This window comes from Schistocerca gregaria, unplaced genomic scaffold (assembly GCF_023897955.1).
Source record: "Schistocerca gregaria isolate iqSchGreg1 unplaced genomic scaffold, iqSchGreg1.2 ptg000097l, whole genome shotgun sequence".
Taxonomy (NCBI): Eukaryota; Metazoa; Arthropoda; class Insecta; order Orthoptera; family Acrididae; genus Schistocerca; species Schistocerca gregaria.
The window spans coordinates 2,152,574-2,174,947 of NW_026061713.1; the positions used below are offsets into that span (position 1 = coordinate 2,152,574).

The 22,374-nt window shown below is 43.9% G+C and overlaps 1 protein-coding gene across 1 annotated transcript in view; it reads right to left on the reverse strand.

Annotated features, from left to right (window-relative positions):
- LOC126301746 (keratin-associated protein 5-8-like) overlaps nt 1–22,374 on the reverse strand; it is a 51,662-nt gene continuing 29,288 nt past the window's right edge. Inside the window, exons 6-8 of the mRNA XM_049991717.1 lie at nt 13,886–14,479; nt 9,238–10,455; nt 1–53 (exon numbers count right to left, since the gene is read on the reverse strand). Of these exons, the coding sequence (XP_049847674.1) occupies nt 9,947–10,455; nt 13,886–14,279 (903 nt within the window). The 5' untranslated portion in view covers nt 14,280–14,479 and the 3' untranslated portion in view covers nt 1–53; nt 9,238–9,946. The remainder of the gene's footprint in view (nt 54–9,237; nt 10,456–13,885; nt 14,480–22,374) is intronic.

Here is a 22,374-nt window from a genome sequence, read left to right on the forward strand (position 1 = left end):
AGCACTACACTGACACACACCTATTTGGGAAGAAGCACTACACTGACACACACCTATTTGTGAAGAAGCACTACACAGACACACACCTATTTGGGAAGAAGCACTACACAGACACACACCTATTTAGGAGGAAGCACTACACAGACACACACCTATTTGGGAAGAAGCACTACACAGACACACACTTATTTGAAAAGAAGCACTACACTGACACACACTTATTTGGGAAGAAGCACTACACTGACTCACACTTATTTGCGAAGAAGCACTACACTGAATCACACTTATTTGGGAAGAAGCACTACACTGAATCACACTTATTTGGGAAGAAGCACTACTCTGACACACACTTATTTGGGAAGAAGCACTACACTGACACACACTTATTTGTTAAGATGCACTACACTGACACACACCTACTTGGGAGGAAGCACTACACTGACACACACCTATTTGGGAAGAAGCACTACTCTGACACAGACGTATTAGGGAAAAAGCAATACACTGACACACACCTATTTGGGAAGAAGCACTACACTGACACACACCTATTTGGGAATAAGCACTACACTGACACACACCTGTTTGGGAAGAAGCACTACACTGACACACACCTGTTTGGGAAGAAGCACTACACTGACACACACCTATGTGGGAAGAAGCACTACACTGACGCACACCTATTTGGGAAGAAGCACTACACTGACACACACTTATTTGGGAAGAAGCACAATACTGACACACACTTATTTGGGAAGAAGCACTACACTGACACACACCTATTTGGGATGAAGCACAACACTGACACACACCCATTTGTGAAGAAGCTCGACACTTACACACACTTATTTGGGAAGAAGCATTACACTGACACATACTTATTTGGGAAGAAGCACTACACTGACACACACTTATTTGTAAAGAAGCACTACACTGACTCACACTTATTTGCAAAGAAGCTCAACACTTACACACACTTATATGGTAAGAAGCACTACACTGACACACACTCATTTGGGAAGAAGCAATACACAGACACACACCTATTTGGTAAGAAGCACTACACTGACACACACTTATTTGGGAAGAAGCACTACACTGACACACACTTATTTGGGAAGAAGCACTACACTGACTCACACTTATTTGGGAAGAAGCACCACACTGACTCAAACTTATTTGCGAAGAAGCTCAACACTTACACACACTTATTTGGGAAGAAGCACTACACTGACACACACTTATTTGGGAAGAAGCACTACACTGACACACACCTATTTGGGAAGAAGCACTACACTGACACACACCAATTTGGGAAGGAGCACTACACTGCCACACACCTATTTGCTGACAAGCACTACACTGACACACACCTATTTGGGGACAAGCACTACACTGACACACACCTATTTGGGGACAAGCACTACACTGACACACACCTATTTGGGAAGAAGCACTACACGGACCCACATCTATTTGGGAAGAAGCACTACACCGACACACACTTATTTGGGAAGAAGCACTACACTGACACACACTTATTTGGGAAGAAGCACAACACTGACACACACCTATTTGGGAAGAAGCACTACACGGACACACACCTATTTGGCAAGAAGCACTACACTGACACACACCTATTTGGCAAGAAGCACTACACTGACACACACCTATTTGGCAAGAAGCACTACACTGACACACACCTATTTGGGAAGAAGCACTTCACTGAGACACACCTATTTGGGAAGGAGACCTATTTGGGAAGAAGCACTACACTGACACACACCTATTTGGGAAGAAGCACTACACTGACACACACTTATTTGGGAAGAAGAACTACACTGACACACACTTATTTGGGAAGAGGCACTACACTGACACACACCTATTTGGGAAGAAGCACTACACAGACACACACCCATTTGGGAAGATACACTACACAGACACACACCTATTTGGGAAGAAGCACTACACTGACACACACCTATTTGGGAATAAGCACTACACTGACACACACCTACTTGGGAATAAGCACTACACTGACACACACCTGTTTGGGAAGAATCACTACACTGACACACACCTATTTGGGAAGAAGCACTACACTGACGCACACCTATTTGGGAAGAAGCACTACACTGACACACAGCTATTTGAGAAGATGCACTACACTGACACACACCTATTTGGGAAGAAGCACTACACTGATACACACATATTTGTTAAGAAGCACTACACAGACCCACATCTATGTGGGAAGAAGCACTACACTGACACACACTTATTTGGGATGAAGCACTACACTGACACACACCTATTTGGGAATAAGCACTACACTGACACACACCTATTTGGGAATAAGCACTACACTGACACACACCTGTTTGGGAAGAAGCACTACATTGACACACACCTATTTGGGAAGAAGCACTACACTGACGCACACCTATTTGGGAAGAAGCACTACACTGACACACACCTATTTGGGAAGGAGCATTACACTGACACACACTTATTTGGGAAGAGGCACTACACTGACACACACCTATTGGGGAATAAGCACTACACTGACACACACCTATTTGGGAATAAGCACTACACTGACACACACCTGTTTGGGAAGAAGCACTACACTGACACACACCTACTTGGGAAGAAGCACTACACTGACCCACACCTATTTGGGAAGAAGCACTACACTGACACACAGCTATTTGAGAAGAAGCTCTACACTGACACACACCTATTTGGGAAGAAGCACTACACTGATACACACATATTTGTGAAGAAGCACTACACTGACACACACCTATTTGGGAAGAAGCACTACACTGACACACATCTATTTGGGAAGAAGCACTACGCTGACACACACCTATTTGCTGACAAGCACTACACTGACACACAAATATTTGGGGACAATCACTACACTGACACACAAATATTTGGGAAGAAGCACTACACTGACACACATATATTTGGGAAGAAGCACTACACTGACACACACTTTTTTGGGAAGAAACACTACACTGACACACACTTATTTGGGAAGGAGCACTACACTGACACACACTTATCCTGGAAGTAGCACTACACTGACACACACTTATTTGGGAAGAAGCACTACACTGACACACACTTATTTGGGAAGAAGCACTACACTGACTCAAACTTATTTGCGAAGAAGCTCGACACTTACACTTATTTGGGAAGAAGCACTACACTGACACACACTTATTTGGGAAGAAGCACTACACTGACACACACTTATATGGGAAGAAGCATGACACAGACACACACCTATTTGGGAAGAAGCACTACACAGACACACACCTCTTTGAGAAGAAGCACTACACAGACAAACACCTATTTGGGAAGAAGCACTACACAGACACACACCTATTTAGGAGGAAGCACTACACAGACACACACCTATTTGGGAAGAAGGACTACACAGACACACACTTATTTGAAAAGAAGCACTACACTGACACACACTTATTTGGGAAGAAGCACTACACTGACTCACACTTATTTGCGAAGAAGCACTACACTGACTCACACCTATTTGGGAATAAGCACTACACTGACACACACTTATTTGGGAAGAAGCACAACACTGACACACACGTATTTGGGAAGAAGCACTACACTGACACACAGCTATTTGAGAAGAAGCACTACACTGACCCACACCTATTTGGGAAGAAGCACTACACTGATACACACATATTTGGGAAGAAGCACTACACGGACCCACATCTATTTGGGAAGAAGCACTACACTGACACACACTCTTTTGGGAAGAAGCACTACACTGACACACACTTATTTGGGAAGAAGCACAACACTGACACACACCTATTTGGGAAGAAGCACTACACGGACACACACTTATTTGGGAAGGACTGCATTGACACACACCTATTTCGGAAGAAGCAGTTCGTTGACACACACCTATTTTGGGAGAGGCACTACACTGACACACACCTATTTGGGAAGAAGCACTACACTGTCACACACTTATTTGGGAAGAGGCATTACACTGACGCACACCTATTTGGGAAGAAGCACTACACAGACACACACCTATTTGGGAAGAAGCACTACACAGACACACTCCTATTTGGGAATAAGCACTACACTGACACACACCTGTTTGGGAAGAAGCACTACACTGACACACACCTATTTGTGAAGAAGCACTACACTGATGCACACCTATTTGGGAAGAAGCACTACAGTGACACACACCTATTTGGGAAGAAGCACTACACTGACACACACTTATTTGGGAAGAGGCACTACACTGACACACACCTATTTGGGAAGAAGCACTACACAGACACACACCTATTTGGGAAGAAGCACTACACAGACACACACCTATTTGGCTAGAAGCACTACACAAACACACACCTATTTGGGAAGAAGCACTACACTGACACACACCTATTTGGGAATAAGCACTACACTGACACACACCTATTTGGAAATAAGCACTACACTGACACACACCTGTTTGGGAAGAAGCACTACACTGACACACACCTACTTGGGAAGAAGCACTACACTGACCCACACCTATTTGGGAAGAAGCACTACACTGACACACAGCTATTTGAGAAGAAGCTCTACACTGACACACACCTATTTGGGAAGAAGCACTACACTGATACACACATATTTGTGAAGAAGCACTACACTGACACACACCTATTTGGGAAGAAGCACTACACTGACACACATCCATTTGGGAAGAAGCACTACACTGACACACATCTATTTGGTGACAAGCACTACACTGACACACACCTATTTGGGGACAAGCACTACACTAACACACACCTATTTGGGGACAATCACAACACTGACACACAAATATTTGGGAAGAAGCACTACACTGACACACATATATTTGGGAAGAAGCACTACACTGACACACACTTATTTGGGAAGAAGCACTACACTGACACACACCTATTTGGGAAGAAGCACTACACTGACACACACCTATTTGGGAAGAAGCACTACACTGACACACACCTATTTGCTGACAAGCACTACACTGACACACACCTATTTGGGGACAAGCACTACACTGACACACACCTATTTGGGGACAAGCACTACACTGACACACACCTATTTGGGAAGAAGCACTACACGGACCCACATCTATTTGGGAAGAAGCACTACACTGAGACACACTTAATTGGGAAAAAGCACTACACTGACACACACCTATTTGGGAAGAAGCACTACACAGACACACTCTTATTTGGGAAGAGGCACTCCACTGACACACACCTATTTGGGAAGAAGCACTACACAGACACACACCCATTTGGGAAGAAGCACTACACAGACACACACCTATTTGGGAAGAAGCACTACACTGACACACACCTATTTGGGAATAAGCACTACACTGACACACACCTATTTGGGAATAAGCACTACACTGACACACACCTGTTTGGGAAGAAGCACTACACAGACACACCTATTTGGGAAGAAGCACTACACTGATGCACACCTATTTGGGAAGAAGCACTACACTGACACACACCTATTTGGGAATAAGCACTACACTGACACACACTTATTTGGGAAGAGGCACTACACTGACACACACCTATTTGGGAAGAAGCACTACACTGACACACACCTATTTGGGAAGAAGCACTACACAGACACACACCTATTTGGGAAGAAGCACTACACATACACACACCTATTTGGGAAGAAGCACTACACAAACACACACCTATTTGGGAAGAAGCACTACACTGACACACACCTATTTGGGAATAAGCACTACACTGACACACACCTATTTGGGAATAAGCACTACACTGACACACACCTGTTTGGGAACAAGCACTACACTGACACACACCTACTTGGGAAGAAGCACTACACTGACCCACACCTATTTGGGAAGAAGCACTACACTGACACACAGCTATTTGAGAAGAAGCTCTACACTGACACACACCTGTTTGGGAAGAAGCACTACACTGATACACACATATATGTGAAGAAGCACTACACTGACACACATCTATTTGGGAAGAAGCACTACACTGACACACATCTATTTGGTTTGAAGCACTACACTGACACACACCTATTTGGTGACAAGCACTACACTGACACACACCTATTTGGGGACAAGCACTACACTAACACACACCTATTTGGGGACAATCGCAACACTGACACACAAATATTTGGGAAGAAGCACTACACTGACACACATATATTTGGGAAGAAGCACTACACAGACACACACCTATTTGGGAAGAAGCACTACACAGACACACACCTATTTGAGAAGAAGCACTACACAGACAAACACCTATTTGGGAAGAAGCACTACACAGACACACACCTATTTAGGAGGAAGCACTACACAGACACAAACCTATTTGGGAAGAAGCACTACACAGACACACACTTATTTGAAAAGAAGCACTACACTGACACACACTTATTTGGGAAGAAGCACTACACTGACTCACACTTATTTGCGAAGAAGCACTATACTGAATCACACTTATTTGGGAAGAGGCACTACACTGAATCACACTTATTTGGGAAGAAGCACTACACTGACACACACTTATTTGGGAAGAAGCACTACACTGACACACACCTATATGGGAAGAAGCACTACACTGACACACACCTATTTGGGAAGAAGCACTACACTGACACACACCTATTTGCTGTCAAGCACTACACTGACACACACCTATTTGGGGACAAGCACTACACTGACACACACCTATTTGGGGACAAGCACTACACTGACACACACCTATTTGGGAAGAAGCACTACACCGACCCACACCTATTTGGGAAGGAGCACTACACTGACACACACCTATTTTGGAAGAAGCACTACACTGACACACACCTATTTGGGAAGAAGCACTACACTGACACACACTTATTTGTGGAAGAAGCAATACACTGACACACACTTATTTGGGAAGACGCACAACACTGACACACACCTATTTGGGAAGAAGCACTACACAGACACACACCCATTTGGGAAGAAGCACTACACAGACTTACACCGATTTGGGAAGAAGCACTACACTGACACACACCTATTTGGGAATAAGCACTACACTGACACACACCTATTTGGGAATAAGCACTACACTGACACACACCTGTTTGGGAAGAAGCACTACACTGACACACACCTATTTGGGAAGAAGCACTACACTGACACACACCTATTTGGGAAGAAGCACTACACTGACACACAGCTATTTGAGGAGAAGCACTACACTGACACACACTTATTTGGGAAGAATCACTACACGGACACACACTTATTTGGGAAGAAGGACTACACTGACACTCACCTATTTGGCAAGAGGCACTATGATGACACACACCTATTTGGGATGAAGCACTTTACTGACACACACCTATCTGGGAAGAAGCACTTCACTGACACACACCTATTTGTGAAGAAGCACTACACTGACTCACACTTATTCGGGAAGAAGCACTACACTGACCCACACCTATTTGTGAATAAGCACTACACTGACACACACATATTTGGGAATAAGCACTACACTGACACACACTTATTTGGGAAGAAGCATTACACTGACACACACTTATTTGGGAAGAAGCACTATACTGACACACACTTATGTGCAAAGAATCTCGACACTTACACACACTTACTTGGGAAGGAGCACTACACAGACACACACTTATTTGGGAAGAAGCACTACACAGACACACACCTATTTAGGAAGAAGCACTACACAAACACACACCTATTTGGGAAGAAGCACTACACTGACACACACCTATTGGGGAATAAGCACTACACTGACACACACCTATTTGGGAATAAGCACTACACTGACACACACCTGTTTGGGAAGAAGCACTACACTGACACACACTTATTTGGGAAGAAGCACTACACTGACACACACTTATTTGGGAAGAAGCACAACACAGACACACACCTATTTGGGAAGAAGCACTACACTGACACACATTTATTTGTGGAAGAAGCACTACACTGACACACACTTATTTGGGAAGAGGCACAACACTGACACACACCTTTTTGGGAAGAAGCACTACACAGACACACACCCATTTGGGAAGAAGCACTACACAGACACACACCTATTTGGGAAGAAGCACTACACTGACACACACCTATTTGGGAATAAGCAGTACACTGACACACGCCTATTTGGGAATAAGCACTACACTGACACACACCTGTTTGGGAAGAAGCACTACACTGACACACACCTATTTGGGAAGAAGCACTACACTGACGCACACCTATTTGGGAAGAAGCACTACACTGACACACAGCTATTTGAGAAGAAGCACTACACTGACACACACTTATTTGGGAAGAAGCACTACACGGACACACACTTATTTGGGAAGAAGGACTACACTGACACACACCTATTTGGCAAGAAGCACTACAATGACACACACCTATTTGGGAAGAAACATTTTACTGACACACACCTATTTGGGAAGAAGCACTACACTGACACACATATATTTGGGAAGAAGCACTACACTGACACACACTTATTTGGGAAGAAACACTACACTGACACACACTTATTTGGGGAGAAGCACTACACTGACACACAATTATTCTGGAAGAAGCACTACACTGACACACACTTATTTGGGAAGAAGCACTACACTGACACACACTTATTTGGGAAGAAGCACTACACTGACTCAAACATATTTGCGAAGAAGCTCGACACTTACACACACTTATTTGGGAAGGAGCACTACACTGACACACAATTCTTTGGGAAGAAGCACTACACTGACACACACTTATTTGGGAAGAAGCACGACACAGACACACACCTATTTGGGAAGAAGCACTACACAGACACACACCTATTTGGGAAGAAGCACTACACTGACACACACCTATTTGGGAAGAAGCACTACACTGACACACACCTATTTGGGAAGAAGCACTACACTGACACACACGTATTTGGGAATAAGCACTACACAGACACACACTTATTTGGGATGAAGCACTACACTGAATCACACTTATTTAAGAAGAAGCACTACACTGACACACACCTATTTGGGAAGAAGCACTACACTGACACACACCTATTTGGGAAGAAGCACTACACTGACACACACCTATTTGCTGACAAGCACTACTCTGACACACACCTATTTGTGAACAAGCACTACACTGACACACACCTATTTGGGGACAAGCACTACACTGACACACACCTATTTGGGAAGAAGCACTACACGGACCCACATCTATTTGGGAAGAAGCACTACACTGACACACACTTATTTGGGAAGAAGCACTACACTGAATCACACTTATTTGGGAAGAAGCACTACACTGAATCACACTTATTTGGGATGAAGCACTACACTGACACACACTTATTTGGGAAGAAGCACTACACTGACACACACCTATTTGGGAAGAAGCACTATACTGACATACACCTATTTGGGAAGAAGCACTACCCTGACACACACCTATTTGCTGACAAGCACTACCCTGACACACACCTATTTGGGGACAAGCACTACACTGACACACACCTATTTGGGGACAAGCACTACACTGACACACACCTATTTGGGAAGAAGCACTACACGGACCCACATCTATTTGGGAAGAAGCACTACACTGACACACACTTATTTGGGAAGAAGCACTACACTGACACACACTTATTTGGGAAGAAGCACAACACTGACACACACCTATTTGGGAAGAAGCACTAAACTGACACACACTTATTTGGGAAGAGGCACTACACTGACACACACCTATTTGGGAGAATCACTATACTGACACACACTTATGTGCAAAGAAGCTCGAAACTTACACACACTTACTTGGGAAGAAGCACTACACGCACACACTTATTTGGGAAGAAGCACTACACAGACAAACACCTATTTGGGAAGAAGCACTACACTGACACACACCTATTTCGGAAGAAGCACTACACTGACATACACCTATTTGGGAAGAAGCACTACCCTGACACACACCTATTTGCTGACAAGCACTACCCTGACACACACCTATTTGGGGACAAGCACTACACTGACACACACCTATTTGGGGACAAGCACTACACTGACACACACCTATTTGGGGACAAGCACTACACTGACACACATGTATTTGGGAAGAAGCACTACACTGACACACACTTGCTTGGGAAGAAACACTACGCAGACACACACCTATTTGGGAAGAAGCACTACACAGACACACACTTATTTGGGAAGAAGCACGACACAAACACACACCTATTTGGGAAGTAGCACTACTCAGACACACACCTATTTGGGAAGTAGCACTACACAGACACACACCTATTTGGGAAGAAGCACTACACAGACACACACCTATTTGGGAAGATGCACTACACAGACACACAACTATTTGGGAAGTAGCACTACACGGACACACGTTTATTTGGGAAGAAGCACTACACTGACACACACGTATTTGGGAAGAAGCACTACACTGACACACACTTGCTTGGGAAGAAACACTACGCAGACACACACCTATTTGGGAAGAAGCACAACACAGACACACGCCTATTTGGGAAGAAGCATTACATAGACACACACCTATTTGAATAGAAGCTCTACACTGACACACACCTATTTGGGAAGAAGCACTACACTGACACACACCTATTTGGGAAGATGCACTACATTGACACACATCTATTTGGTCAGAAGCACTACACTGACACACACCTATTTGGGAAGAAGCACTATACTGACACACACCTATTTGGGAAGAAGCACTACACACACACACACCTATTTTAGAAGAAGCACTACACTGACACACACCTCTTTGGGAAGAAGCACCACACTGACACACACCTATTTGGGAAGAAGCACTACACTGACACACACCTATTTGGGAAGAAGCTCTACACTGTCACACACCTATTTGCGAAGAAGCACTACACGGACACACACTTATTTGGGAAGAAGGACTACACTGACAAACACCTATTTGGGAAGAAGCACTATACTGACACACACCTATTTGGGAAGAAGCACTACACTGACACACACTTATTTGGGAAGAAGCACGACACAGACACACACCTATTTGGGAAGTAGCATTACACAGACACACACCTATTTGGGAAGTAGCACTACACAGACACACACCTATTTGGGAAGAAGCACTACACTGACACACACCTATTTGGGAATAAGCACTACACTGACACACAGCTATTTGGGAAGAAGCACTACAGTGACACACACCTATTTGGGAAGAAGCACTACACTGACACACACCTATTTGGGAATAAGCACTACACAGACACACACCTATTTGGGAAGAAGCACTACACAGACACACACTTATTTGGGAAGAAGCACTACACTGACACACACTTATTTGGGTAGAAGCACTACACTGACACATACTTATTTGGGAAGAAGCACTACACTGACACACACTTATTTGGGAAGAAGCACGACACAGACACACACCTATTTGGGACGTAGCACTACACAGACACACGCCTCTTTGGGAAGAAGCATTACATAGACACACACCTATTTGAATAGAAGCACTACACTGACACACACCTATTTGGGAAGAAGCACTACACTGACACACACCTATTTGGGAAGATGCACTACACTGACACACATCTATTTGGTCAGAAGCACTACACTGACACACACCTATTTGGGAAGAAGCACTATACTGACACACACCTATTTGGGAAGAAGCACTACACACACACACACCTATTTACAAGAAGCACTACACTGACACACACCTCTTTGGGAAGAAGCACCACACTGACACACACCTATTTGGGAAGAAGCACTACACTGACACACACCTATTTGGGAAGAAGCTCTACACTGTCACACACCTATTTGCGAAGAAGCACTACACGGACACACACTTATTTGGGAAGAAGGACTACACTGACAAACACCTATTTGGGAAGAAGCACTATACTGACACACACCTATTTGGGAAGAAGCACTACACTGACACACACTTATTTGGGAAGAAGCACGACACAGACACACACCTATTTGGGAAGTAGCATTACACAGACACACACCTATTTGGGAAGTAGCACTACACAGACACACACCTATTTGGGAAGAAGCACTAAACTGACACACACCTATTTGGGAATAAGCACTACACTGACACACAGCTATTTGGGAAGAAGCACTACAGTGACACACACCTATTTGGGAAGAAGCACTACACTGACACACACCTATTTGGGAAGAAGCACTACACTGACACACACCTATTTGGGAAGAAGCACTACACTGACACACACCTATTTGGGAAGAAGCACTACACTGACACACACTTATTTGGGAAGAAGCACTACACTGACACACACTTACTTGGGAAGAAGCACTACACTGACACACACTTATTTGGGAAGAAGCACTACACAGACACACACCTATTTGGGAATAAGCACTACACAGACACACACCTATTTGGGAAGAAGCACTACACTGACACACACCTATTTGCGAATAAGCACTACACAGACACACACCTATTTGGGAAGAAGCACTACACAGACACACACTTATTTGGGAAGAAGCACTACACAGACACACACTTATTTGGGAAGAAGCACGACACAAACACACACCTATTTGGGAAGTAGCACTACTCAGACACACACCTATTTGGGAAGTAGCACTACACAGACACACACCTATTTGGGAAGAAGCACTACACAGACACACACCTATTTGGGAAGATGCACTACACAGACACACACCTATTTGGGAAGTAGCACTACACGGACACACGTTTATTTGTGAAGAAGCACTACACTGACACACACGTATTTGGGAAGAAGCACTACAGTGACACACACTTGCTTGGGAAGAAACACTACGCAGACACACACCTATTTGGGAAGAAGCACAACACAGACACACTCCTATTTGGGAAGAAGCACTACACAGACACACACTTATTTGGGAAGAAGCACTACACAGACACACACTTATTTGGGAAGAAGCACTACACTGACTCACACTTATTTGCGAAGAAGCACTACACTGACTCACACTTATTTGCGAAGAAGCTCGACACTTACACACACTTATTTGGGAAGAAGCACTACACTGACTCACACTTATTTGGGAAGAAGCACTACACTGACACACACTTATTTGGGAAGAAGCACTACACTGACACACACGTATTTGGGAAGAAGCACTATACTGACACACACTTACTTATGATGAAGCGCTACACTGACACACACCTATTAGGGAAGAACCACGACACTGTCACACACCTATTTGCGAAGAAGCTCCACACTTACACACACTTATTTGGGAAGAAGCACTACACCGACACACACTTATTTTGGAAGAAGCACTACACTGACACACACTTATTTGGGAAGAATCACTACACTGACTCACACTTATTTGGGAAAAAGAACTACACTGACTCATACTTATTTGCGAACAAGCTCGACACTTACACACACTTATTTGGGAAGAAGCACTACACTGACTTACACTTATTTGCAAAGAAGCTCGACATTTACACACACTTATTGGGAAGAAGCACTACACTGACACACACTTATTTGGGAAGAAGCACTACACGGACACACACTTATTTGGGAATAACCACTACACAGACACACACCTATTTGGGAAGAAGCACTACACTGACACACACCTATTTGGGAAGAAGCACTACACTGACACACACCTATTTGGGAAGGAGCACTACACTGACACACACCTATTTGGGAATAAGCACTACACAGACACACACCTATTTGGGAAGATGCACTACACAGACACACACCTATTTGGGAAGAAGCACTACACTGACACACACCTATTTGGGAATAAGCACTACACAGACACACACCTATTTGGGAGGAAGCACTACACAGACACACACTTATTTGGGAAGAAGCACTACACTGACACACACTTATTTGGGAAGAAGCACTACACTGACACACACTTATTTGGGAAGATGCACGACACAGACACACACCTATTTGGGACGTAGCACTACACAGACACACGCCTATTTGGCAAGAAGCATTACATAGACACACACCTATTTGAATAGAAGCACTACACTGACACACACCTATTTGGTAAGAAGCACTACACTGACACACACCTATTTGGGAAGATGCACTACACTGACACATATCTATTTGGTCAGAAGCACTACACTGACACACACCTATTTGGGAAGAAGCACTACACTGACACACACCTATTTGGGAAGAAGCACTACACTGACACACACCTATTTGGGAAGAAGCACTACACTGACACACACCTATTTGGGAAGAAGCACTACACACACACACACCTATTTTAGAAGAAGCACTACACTGACACACACCTATTTGGGAAGAAGCACGACACTGACACACACCTATTTGGGAAGAAGCACTACACTGTCACACACCTATTTGGGAAGAAGCACTACACGGACACACACTTATTTGGGAAGAAGGACTACACTGACACACACCTATTTGGGAAGAAGCACTATACTGACACACACCTATTTGGGAAGAAGCACTACACTGACACACACTTATTTGGGAAGAAGCACAACACAGACACACACCTATTTGGGAAGTAGCATTACACAGACACACACCTATTTGGGAAGTAGCACTACACAGACACACACCTATTTGGGAAGAAGCACTACACTGACACACACCTATTTGGGAATAAGCACTACACTGACACACACGTATTTGGGAAGAAGCACTACAGTGACACACGCCTATTTCGGAAGAAGCACTACACTGACACACACCTATTTGGGAAGAAGCACTACACTGACACACACCTATTTGGGAAGAAGCACTACACTGACACACACCTATTTGGGAAGAAGCACTACACTGACACACACTTACATGAGAAGAAGCACTACATTGACACACACTTATTTGGGAAGAAGCACTACACAGACACACACCTATTTGGGAAGAAGCACTACACTCACACACACTTATTTGGGAAGAAGCACTACACTGACACACACGTATTTGGGAAGAAGCACTATACTGACACACACTTGCTTGGGAAGAAACACTACGCAGACACACACCTATTTGGGAAGAAGCACTACACAGACACACTAATATTTGGGAAGAAGTACTACACAGACACACACTTATTTTGGAAGAAGCACTACACAGACACACACTAATTTGGGAAGAAGCACTACACTGACTCACACATATTTGCGAAGAAGCTCGACACTTACACACCCTTATTTGGGAAGAAGCACTACACTGACTCACACTTATTTGGGAAGAAGCACTACACTGAAACACACTTATTTGGTTAGAAGCACTACACTGACACACACGTATTTGGGAAGAAGCACTATACTGACACACACTTACTTAAGATGAACCGCTACACTGACACACACCTATTTGGGAAGAACCACGACACTGACACACACCTATTTGCGAAGAAGCTCCACACTTACACACACTTATTTGGGAAGAAGCACTACACCGACACACACTTATTTGGGAAGAAGCACGACACAGACACACACCTATTTGGGACGTAGCACTACACAGACCACGCCTATTTGGGAAGAAGCATTACATAGACACACACCTATTTGAATAGAAGCACTACACTGACACACACCTATTTGGGAAGGAGCACTACACTGACACACACCTATTTGGGAATAAGCACTACACAGACACACACCTATTTGGGAAGAAGCACTACACAGACACACAACTATTTGGGAAGAAGCACTACACTGACACACATTTATTTGGGAATAAGCATTACATAGACACACACCTATTTGGGAAGAAGCACTACATAGACACACACCTATTTGGGAAGAAGCACTACACAGACACACACTTATTTGGGAAGAAGCACTACACTGACACACACTTATTTGGGAAGAAGCACTACACAGACACACACCTATTTGGGAAGAAGCACTACACAGACACACACCTATTTGGGAAGAAGCACTACACTGACACACACCTATTTGGGAAGGAGCACTACACTGACACACACCTATTTGGTCAGAAGCACTTCACTGACACACACCTATTTGGGAAGAAGCACTACACTGACACACACCTATTTGGGAAGAAGCACTACACACACACACACTTATTTTAGAAGAAGCACTACACTGACCCACACCTATTTGGGAAGAAGCACCACACTGACACACACCTATTTGGGAAGAAGCGCTACACTGACACACACCTATTTGGGAAGAATCACTACACTGACACACACCTATTTGGGAAGAAGCACTACACTGACACACACCTATTTGGGAAGAAGCACTACACTGACACACACCTATTTGGGAAGAAACACTACACTGACACACACCTATTTGGGAAGAAGCACTACACTGACACACACTTACTTGGGAAGAAGCACTACACTGACACACACTTATTTGGGAAGAAGCACTACACAGACACACACCTATTTGGGAATAAGCACTACACAGACACACACCTATTTGGGAAGAAGCACTACACTGACACACAACTATTTGGGAATAAGCACTACACAGACACACACTTATTTGGGAAGAAGCACTACACTGACACACACTTATTTGGGAAGTAGCATTACACAGACACACACCTATTTGGGAAGAAGCACTACACAGACACACACCTATTTGGGAAGATGCACTACACAGACACACACCTATTTGGGAAGTAGCACTACACGGACACACATTTATTTGGGAAGAAGCACTACACTGACACACACGTATTTTGAAGAAGCACTACACTGACACACACTTGCTTGGGAAGAAACACTACACAGACACACACCTATTTGGGAAGAAGCACTACACAGACACACTCCTATTTGGGAAGAAGCACTACACAGACACACACTTATTTGGGAAGAAGCACTACACAGACACACACTTATTTGGGAAGAAGCACTACACTGACTCACACTTATTTGCGAAGAAGCTCGACACTTACACACACTTATTTGGGAAGAAGCACTACACTGACTCACACTTATTTGGGAAGAAGCACTACACTGACACACACTTATTTGGGAAGAAGCACTAGCCTGACACACGTATTTGGGAAGAAGCACTATACTGACACACACTTACTTATGATGAGTCGCTACACTGACACACACCTATTTGGGAAGAACCACGACACTGACACACACCTATTTGCGAAGAAGCTCCACACTTACACACACTTATTTGGGAAGAAGCACTACACCGACACACACTTATTTTGGAAGAAGCACTACACTGACACACACTTATTTGGGAAGAATCGCTACACTGACTCACACTTATTTGGGAAAAAGAACTACACTGACTCATACTTATTTGCGAACAAGCTCGACACTTACACACACTTATTTGGGAAGAAGCACTACACTGACTTACACTTATTTGCAAAGAAGCTCGACATTTACACACACTTATTGGGAAGAAGCACTACACTGACACACATCTATTTGGTCAGAAGCACTACACGGACACACACTTATTTGGAAATAAGCACTACACAGACACACACCTATTTGGGAAGAAGCACTACTCAGACACACACCTATTTGGGAAGAAGCACTACACTGACACACACCTATATGGGAAGGAGCACTACTCTGACACACACCTATTTGGGAATAAGCACTACACAGACACACACCTATTTGGGAAGAAGCACGACACAGACACACACCTATTTGGGACGTAGCACTACACAGACACACGCCTATTTGGGAAGAAGCATTACATAGACACACACCTATTTGAATAGAAGCACTACACTGACACACACCTATTTGGGAAGAAGCACTACACTGACACACACCTATTTGGGAAGATGCACTACACTGACACACATCTATTTGGTCAGAAGCACTACACTGACACACACCTATTTGGGAAGAAGCACTACACTGACACACACCTATTTGGGAAGAAGCACTACACACACACACACTTATTTTAGAAGAAGCACTACACTGACACACACCTATTTGGGAAAAAGCACCACACTGACACACACCTATTTGGGAAGAAGCACTACACTGACACAAACCTATTTGGGAAGAAGCACTACACTGTCACACACCTATTTGGGAAGAAGCACTACACGGTCACACACTTATTTGGGAAGAAGGACTACACTGACAAACACCTATTTGGGAAGCAGCACTATACTGACACACACCTATTTGGGAAGAAGCACTACACTGACACACACTTATTTGGGAAGAAGAACTACACTGACACACACCTATTTGGGAAGAAGCACTACACTGACACACACCTATTTGGGAATAAGCACTACACAGACACACTCCTATTTGGGAAGAAGCACTACACAGACACACACTTATTTGGGAAGAAGCACTACACTGACACACACTTATTTGGGAAGAAGCACTACACTGACACACACGTATTTGGGAAGAAGCACTATACTGACACACACTTACTTATGATGAAACACTACACTGACACATACCTATTTGGGAAGAACCACGACACTGACACACACCTATTTGCGAAGAAGCTCCACACTTACACACACTTATTTGGGAAGAAGCACTACACCGACACACACTTATTTTGGAAGAAGCACTACACTGACACACACTTATTTGTGAAGAATCACTACACTGACTCACACTTATTTGGGAAGAAGAACTACACTGACTCATACTTATTTGCGAAGAAGCACGACACTTACACACACTTATTTGGGAAGAAGCACAACACAGACACACACCTATTTGGGAAGAAGCACTACACTGACACACATTTATTTGTGGAAGAAGCACTACACTGACACACACTTATTTGGGAAGAGGCACAACACTGACACACACCTATTTGGGAAGAAGCACTACACAGACACACACCCATTTGGGAAGAAGCACTACACAGACACACACCTATTTGGGAAGAAGCACTACACTGACACACACCTATTTGGGAATAAGCACTACACTGACACACGCCTATTTGGGAATAAGCACTACACTGACACACACCTGTTTGGGAAGAAGCACTACACTGACACACACCTATTTGGGAAGAAGCACTACACTGACGCACACCTATTTGGGAAGAAGCACTACACTGACACACAGCTATTTGAGAAGAAGCACTACACTGACACACACTTATTTGGGAAGAAGCACTACACGGACACACACTTATTTGGGAAGAAGGACTACACTGACACACACCTATTTGGCAAGAAGCACTACAATGACACACACCTATTTGGGAAGAAACATTTTACTGACACACACCTATTTGGGAAGAAGCACTACACTGACACACATATATTTGGGAAGAAGCACTACACTGACACACACTTATTTGGGAAGAATCACTACACTGACTCACACTTATTTGGGAAGAAGAACTACACTGACTCATACTTATTTGCGAAGAAGCTCGACACTTACACACACTTATTTGGGAAGAAGCACAACACAGACACACACCTATTTGGGAAGAAGCACTACACTGACGCACACCTATTTGGGAAGAAGCACTACACTGACACACAGCTATTTGAGAAGAAGCACTACACTGACACACACTTGTTTGGGAAGAAACACTACACAGACACACACCTATTTGGGAAGAAGCACTACACAGACACACTCCTATTTGGGAAGAAGCACTGCACAGACACACACTTATTTGGGAAGAAGCACTACACTGACACACACTTATTTGGGAAGAAGCACTACACTGACTCACACTTATTTGCGAAGAAGCTCGACACTTACACACACTTATTTGGGAAGAAGCACTACACTGACTCACACTTATTTGGGAAGAAGCACTACACTGACACACACTTATTTGGGAAGAAGCACTACACTGACACACACATATTTGGGAAGAAGCACTATACTGACACACACTTACTTATGATGAAACACTACACTGACACATACCTATTTGGGAAGAACCACGACACTGACACACACCTATTTGCGAAGAAGCTCCACACTTACACACACTTATTTGGGAAGAAGCACTACACCGACACACACTTATTTTGGAAGAAGCACTACACTGACACACACTTATTTGGGAAGAAGCACTACACTGACACACACCTATTTGGGAAGAAGCACTATACTGACATACACCTATTTGGGAAGAAGCACTACCCTGACACACACCTATTTGCTGACAAGCACTACCCTGACACACACCTATTTGGGGACAAGCACTACACTGACACACACCTATTTGGGAAGAAGCACTACACGGACCCACATCTATTTGGGAAGAAGCACTACACTGACACACACTTATTTGGGAAGAAGCACTACACTGACACACACTTATTTGGGAAGAAGCACAACACTGACACACACCTATTTGGGAAGAAGCACTAAACTGACACACACTTATTTGGGAAGAGGCACTACACTGACACACACCTATTTGGGAGAATCACTATACTGACACACACTTATGTGCAAAGAAGCTCGAAACTTACACACACTTACTTGGGAAGAAGCACTACACGCAAACACTTATTTGGGAAGAAGCACTACACAGACAAACACCTATTTGGGAAGAAGCACTACACTGACACACACCTATTTCGGAAGAAGCACTACACTGACATACTCCTATTTGGGAAGAAGCACTACCCTGACACACACCTATTTGCTGACAAGCACTACCCTGACACACACCTATTTGGGGACAAGCACTACACTGACACACACCTATTTGGGGACAAGCACTACACTGACACACACCTATTTGGGGACAAGCACTACACTGACACACATGTATTTGGGAAGAAGCACTACACTGACACACACTTGCTTGGGAAGAAACACTACGCAGACACACACCTATTTGGGAAGAAGCACTACACAGACACACACTTATTTGGGAAGAAGCACGACACAAACACACACCTATTTGGGAAGTAGCACTACTCAGACACACACCTATTTGGGAAGTAGCACTACACAGACACACACCTATTTGGGAAGAAGCACTACACAGACACACACCTATTTGGGAAGATGCACTACACAGACACACAACTATTTGGGAAGTAGCACTACACGGACACACGTTTATTTGGGAAGAAGCACTACACTGACACACACGTATTTGGGAAGAAGCACTACACTGACACACACTTGCTTGGGAAGAAACACTACGCAGACACACACCTATTTGGGAAGAAGCACAACACAGACACACGCCTATTTGGGAAGAAGCATTACATAGACACACACCTATTTGAATAGAAGCTCTACACTGACACACACCTATTTGGGAAGAAGCACTACACTGACACACACCTATTTGGGAAGATGCACTACATTGACACACATCTATTTGGTCAGAAGCACTACACTGACACACACCTATTTGGGAAGAAGCACTATACTGACACACACCTATTTGGGAAGAAGCACTACACACACACACACCTATTTTAGAAGAAGCACTACACTGACACACACCTCTTTGGGAAGAAGCACCACACTGACACACACCTATTTGGGAAGAAGCACTACACTGACACACACCTATTTGGGAAGAAGCTCTACACTGTCACACACCTATTTGCGAAGAAGCACTACACGGACACACACTTATTTGGGAAGAAGGACTACACTGACAAACACCTATTTGGGAAGAAGCACTATACTGACACACACCTATTTGGGAAGAAGCACTACACTGACACACACTTATTTGGGAAGAAGCACGACACAGACACACACCTATTTGGGAAGTAGCATTACACAGACACACACCTATTTGGGAAGTAGCACTACACAGACACACACCTATTTGGGAAGAAGCACTACACTGACACACACCTATTTGGGAATAAGCACTACACTGACACACAGCTATTTGGGAAGAAGCACTACAGTGACACACACCTATTTGGGAAGAAGCACTACACTGACACACACCTATTTGGGAATAAGCACTACACAGACACACACCTATTTGGGAAGAAGCACTACACAGACACACACTTATTTGGGAAGAAGCACTACACTGACACACACTTATTTGGGTAGAAGCACTACACTGACACATACTTATTTGGGAAGAAGCACTACACTGACACACACTTATTTGGGAAGAAGCACGACACAGACACACACCTATTTGGGACGTAGCACTACACAGACACACGCCTATTTGGGAAGAAGCATTACATAGACACACACCTATTTGAATAGAAG